The sequence below is a fragment of the Dreissena polymorpha genome, chromosome 6, assembly GCF_020536995.1.
Source record: "Dreissena polymorpha isolate Duluth1 chromosome 6, UMN_Dpol_1.0, whole genome shotgun sequence".
NCBI lineage: Eukaryota > Metazoa > Mollusca > Bivalvia > Myida > Dreissenidae > Dreissena > Dreissena polymorpha.
This window is the reverse complement of record NC_068360.1, coordinates 25,259,158-25,265,157: the sequence shown is the minus strand read 5'-3', so window position 1 is coordinate 25,265,157 and position 6,000 is coordinate 25,259,158. Positions and strand designations below refer to the sequence as shown.

The 6,000-nt window shown below is 39.5% G+C and overlaps 1 protein-coding gene across 10 annotated transcripts in view; it reads right to left on the bottom strand.

Moving 5' to 3' along the window:
• Window positions 1–256: 256 nt before the first annotated feature.
• The window catches only part of LOC127833569 (desmoplakin-like), a 65,920-nt gene continuing 60,176 nt past the window's right edge, over window positions 257–6,000 (bottom strand). For all 10 annotated transcript variants that reach the window (XM_052358887.1, XM_052358890.1, XM_052358889.1 and 7 more), the window contains exons 14-19: window positions 5,303–5,424; window positions 4,792–4,909; window positions 4,097–4,180; window positions 3,475–3,667; window positions 2,183–2,410; window positions 257–1,872 (exon numbers count right to left, since the gene is read on the bottom strand). In XM_052358887.1, the coding sequence (XP_052214847.1) occupies window positions 1,418–1,872; window positions 2,183–2,410; window positions 3,475–3,667; window positions 4,097–4,180; window positions 4,792–4,909; window positions 5,303–5,424 (1,200 nt within the window). In that variant the 3' untranslated portion in view covers window positions 257–1,417. The remainder of the gene's footprint in view (window positions 1,873–2,182; window positions 2,411–3,474; window positions 3,668–4,096; window positions 4,181–4,791; window positions 4,910–5,302; window positions 5,425–6,000) is intronic.

Sequence of the window (6,000 nt, the reverse complement as noted above, 5' to 3'; positions counted from 1 at the left end):
ACTAAAAAGACTAGCATATATTATCAGAATAAATCGTCGGTGTGTTTCTTCAGGGTCGTCAGTTTCCGTAAATCTGTCAATGGTCTTGGTCGTCTAGCGTTCGGTATTTCGACGGCAGCCATTTTAACGGTGCATCCTTTAACCATGAGCCAGTGGTTATCCCCAACCAACAAATATTCTTAAAATTGAAAATACAAAAAAGTTCTCCGCTGAATAATATATATCCATATTTAAACAAAAGGCTACTGAACAACAAATCTGTGTTGTTTTTTTTTATTAACAACAATTACCTTAATCAGTTTTTTTGTCGAATTAAACTTAACCATATGACATTTTCTGCGAAAAACGATAAACATGTATTTAAAAATTCGATACTCCATTTCAGGGTGAGTTTTTGTGGTCTACTTTCAAGAGAAAACTGTTAGCGTGTCACGCTTGCAAATAAAATAAAAAACGACTTAAGGTGACAAACTATAGATGCAAGTCGCAGGGCATGAAGTAGTTTATACATACGACAACGAAACTTTTTTTCAAAATATAAACTGTATTTAATAACTATAAGAGCATTGTTACAAAGTATATAGACATGCAACTATGCTTAGTAAAGTACATAAGCATACTCTTCGTATAAAATGTTTAAACATGAAAGCAGCATAACGTGTAACGGGTAGTGGTATTTATTAAAAAATATTGACGATATGCCATGATCATTTAGGATTCAATGCGTTCCATTATACAGTATTCGCATATTCTACACATAGCATCCCGGTTTCAAATCACGATGTAATTCGAAAATTCGAAAGAAAATCAACATGAGAAGCCCAATAGCTCGTACACATATAAATTAACATATTAAAATAACTATTTTTATTAAAAACTGCTTTATATCATTAAATGTGTTTCTTACACGCCCAAATCGTTTGCAGGAACAATACCGTCCAGGGCTGCTATGTTGGTCATATAAAATTGAATCGATTATTATGTCTGAGCATGCAACACCAGTGACGAATAATCCTGACTAAATTAAGTTGTTTAGATCGTTTAAAAGTAATTCTTAGTTTAAAAAGGTAACAATATAAGCAATTAATGAATAAGGATATTAAATTTTTAAGATCGTTTTAAAGGAATTCTTAGTTTATTAGGAAACAATATAAGCAATTTATCAATAAGGACAATACAAATTTCACACGCACTACTTAATATCGTAAGAAACAATGCATGTAAGTTTTAATATTGAAAGTTGAAAAGTGAGGGATTACGCCCTTGGACAAGTGTGTACGGTACGAACAGATAAACTGACGTTCATGGTGAATCAAGTAATGTCCCTATACTTCGTTGCAAAGGGGGTTGTGTACAGAAAACGCAGAGGAATGTAAAACGTGAAGACTTGGCACTGAACTTTTAAGCGAAAGCAAAACTATTTTCCATTTGCCCCTGACTCTTTTGTTTTAAAAGCCCGCGTCACTCTTACGGCTTTAATGATCTTCTCTTTGACCGTGTTTAGTCTCTGCACTACAATCTTATTAGTCGGATCAATATTCAACTTGGAGGTGTCAGTAATAATCTTCGCCTTAATAAGTCCCTTCATTATCGCCTCCATGATAGGAACACGCTCGTACGTCTCGTTATTGATGTAGACGCCTTCCGTTGCGTTCAGGATCCCGCTAGTCAGCGCTTCGTGAAACGAGACTTTTTCTTTCGTGCGTTGGTTGATGACGCCATTGACGGCGTACGTCTTCGTCTCCTCTTCGTCGTCGTCGGCTTCCTTTCCGTGGAAGTTGGCCCGGACAAGACCCGACTGGATGGCGTCCAGTATCGTGATCTCCTCGCCCGTGTCCGTGCGGTACATGGGAGCCGTGCTGCTCAGAATACCTGTCAACAGTGGTGGGTCAAAATAAGGGCTTTATAACTTGCCGTTAATTTACTGGAAAGGTGTTCTTCATACATCATTGAATACCAAATTGTGCTCTACCGTTACGATATAAAATCAGTGTAGCACGGAATTAATAAAAACTGGACTACCGCAGATGCTAGTTATAGTATAATATCTCTCAAGACTAAAGCACCCATTTGAATTATGCTGATGTTAATTATTAAAGGGAGAAGGGGGGGGGGCACTGGCAGGATGTGAAACCATTTCGCGTAAGGGTATGTGACCGCTGCGAGGCAGTCCGCAACTTACCACGGTCGTAGGCCTCCTCGGGCTTCATCTCCTGCTCGGTGCGCATGTCAAGGACGCTGGTGATGGTGTAGGGACGTGTCTCCTTGCTGGTCTTGATGGTGATGATGCCGTACGAGGAGCGCTCCTCTTTGATCTTCTTCTGCGATTTGAACTCCACGGTTATGTCACCTTGAGCCATCGCCTCTTGGAACGAGACGCTCTTGCCTGTCAGGATATTCACGTAGCGACCTGGAGGGAAATTGATTAAAACATTTATGCCTAGCGTCTAGAAAAAAGGCCTTGGCAAACAGCGTCTCATCAGGGTCTGCGCTGTTTGCTTAAAGGAATTTCTGTAAGAAATATTCTAAATATAGAAATAAATATACTAGACATCCCTAATTTTGGAAGTAAATTGATCCAATTTAGAAGGATGGGAGTGTCCACTATGCATAAATGGGTTAAGAAAAACGTCATTTCATTACGAGGAGATGTACATTTTACCCTTACGATGTGATGTGCAATTTCCACTTAACCTGTGATTAAGTAAACCACTGTGTTAATAAAAGTCAGTCGGGTAAAACAAAATGTTTGAACATGTAAATTCTCTAGTACACGCTTAAGATAAGAATTCTCTTGAGATCCCTTTATAAACGTAGTGAAACTTCAGCTGACAAGCAAGAGAAAAACCTCAGTATTCATGACCAGTGACATAGAACAAAATCACTAAACACCGCATGAAATTATTTTCATTCAATCACAATTCAAAACAAACAGTAGTACAATAGTACATGTATTACATTTGAACTAGATAACCCTTGAACTATTCAGGGGTTTGGTGAAAACCAGGGCAATGTAACATAAACCCTTTGTGACACGATGCATTGAAGCAACGAAATGTATCAACTACATCTCGCTATGAGTTGAGACAACTGGGCTGAATGAATGTGCGCAAAGTATCAGCCTAGATTAGAGGACTGCACATGCTAATGTGTGACGACCCTTAATGCACATGGCTGAATCCCAGTTTGTGCCGCGTTTTGAGAAAACTGGGGTTAATGCAAGTGCGTAAAGTGTCGTCCCAGATTAGCCTGTGCAATCCGCACAGACTATTCATGGACGACACTTTCCGCTTTTATGGCGTTTTTAGTTTTAAAGAAGTCCCTCCTTACCGAAAATCAAGTTTAGGCGGAAAGCGTCGTCCCTAATTAGCCTGTGCGGACTACACAGGTTAATCTGGGATGACACTTTACGCACATGTATTAAGCCCAGTTTTCTCAGAGCAATGCTCATTTAAATACAACACTGCGACCTACCAGCGGCCTGGTCAATGATGCCCGCTAACACTGCCTCGGTTAGTGAGATATCGTCTTGCGTGCGCGGGTCGTACACGGACTTGATGACGTACGTGTGACGCACTTCCTCCGTCGATTGCATCACCTCGTCCGCGTTCACCTCTTGGCGCCGCTTCGTCTCCGTAATTTCCGTCGTGGAAGACCATTCCTCGTCCTGAATTTAAGAAAACGATATCATTTTAATAAATGTGCATGTTGTGGTGTTCTATATCATGACTACTTTACTTTCCTTTATAAGGCAAGCGGTGACATTTGTTTGGTTTGAAAGAAATTATTTCAGTTCGACTCTAGATCACTGGCTTCGTTATTGTGTTGCATCTATACACATTCATAAAATACAAAACCAAACAAAACATTATAACACAAAATGTATATAATATTTGATATATAATTTATCAGTATACAAAGACTAATATGTACAACTTCTGCGCTTAATCGTTCCATAATACCATACTGACAATTATTTATTTTCATAAATGGGCCTTCTCCAGAATTTAAATTGATCCACAATTCCCTCCCTGCCAGGAAGAAAGTGTACTCTACACGATCTCGAGTATGTTTGTGACTATGTAGTTTCTCGCACCTCTCCGTTCAGTGTGGCAACAGCAACCGGAGCGGCTTCCAGACTTCTCTCCAGTGTTTCCAGTATCTCCTCTTTAACCTCGTCCTAGGAGAGAAAACAACACTGAACTTTCTTCGCTTACTTGTTCATGCAAAATATTATAATATGAGACTCGCTCTGTGAAAAGGGTATGTTATGCATGTGCGTAAAGTGTCGTCCCAGATTAGCCTGTGCAGTCCGCACAGGCTAATCAGGGACGACACTTTCCGCCTAAACTGGATTATGAAAAAAGAGACTTTCTGTAAACGAAAAATACCATAAAAGCGGAAAGTGTCGACCCTGATTAGCCTGTGCGAACTGACTGCACAGGCTAATCTGGGACGACACTTTACCCACACGCATTAAACCCCCTGTTCACAGATCACGGCCCATATCTTAATAACAGCCTAAACGGCAAAAAGACACGTCTTCCACTAATAACCGGGTGTTATGTTATTCTCTGAGTACAAATTGAACATTGTAGCTCTACAATAAACTTGTTATATCATTGCTTAAACACTGGCAATCGATCATTAAATCTTTGTCATCCTTTAAATTATAGCCACGAGCATGAGTCATGCACTAACATAAAAAACATTAACAACAACAGAAACGCATAACTTCATGTCATAACAAATGCGATACCACCCCCGATCCCGAAACGCGCAAACCTGTACCTCGCCATCCGGTTCGTCCCGCTTCCGTTCCCGGGGCACCTCCTGTAGAATAAGCGCCGCCTCCGCCTTGTACGTTTTTCCGTCACCCTGAGGCAGCTGTAGATTCGTGTCCCAGAACCTGCGATGATGTCATGGGCAAAGATTTAGAATTGAAATTGTGAAAACGCGAGCGCTGGTGAAAGTAAAAAAAACATCTCCGGAATCGATATTTATTTAACGTTATCTCGCTGTAACAATCAGATATTATGTATTTATTTCTCACAATGTAATGATGTGCAAGGTGCGCCGTAAACATTTGCCGTGGTCGACAGCTTAAGGCGATACATTGATGGTTTGTTTTCTATTGCAACGCAATTGCAATGTTTTACAGTGTTACCCGTACTTACGAATAGATGCTAAGATGTCTCAAAAACTCAAATAAAAGTGAATTTGTAATAAATTATGGTTATTAATGAAGTAGTTATTTAAAATAGTATTACGTGCGGGCGTCAAAACGTTACGTTAACGTTACCTGACGTAGTGTGCGGTGGTTGTGTATTTGAGCTGCTGCCAGTTGTCGCAGACGAGGATGTACTTTGGTTGTCTCAGCAGCTCTGCCACTACTTTGTACGTCTCCCAATAAGTCCAGAACTCCTGGAGAAGAATATGCATTAACACCGTTTGATCATTTAGAGAATAAGCATAAAATCAGTTGTTTATAAAAGACACAAGAAAACAAATATTTGATAGAGACAGAAGAGAAATATTTCCTTCCCTATGAGATGATAAGCATAAACACCGTTGTTGTTATGAGAATAAGCATTAACACAGTCGTTTGAAGAAGAATAAGTATACAACTGTTTTGGAGTAGAAGAAAGTTGAATACTGTACGTTGTAGGGGAATATGCCTATGACTATGAATAAACAACGTACCCCGACAGAGAATAGGCAAAACAACGTGATTTGTATAATAATTCACATGAACACCGTTGTTGGCAGAGAATAAACATAATAATCCATATTTGCATCAGAAAAAATATAAGCGCAGCTGCTCAAACAGGTTTGTTATGTTGTGTAATTTTCAAAAAGCGTTTTCACGGATACCAATGCCCAATAGAGTATCGTCTGATAATGTAAGTAATCACAAAGCCGCTGATTCATGAATTACAAACATCAAAAGCAAACAAAACTTCAATGACCATTGATGACATTACATTGTGACATGGATGG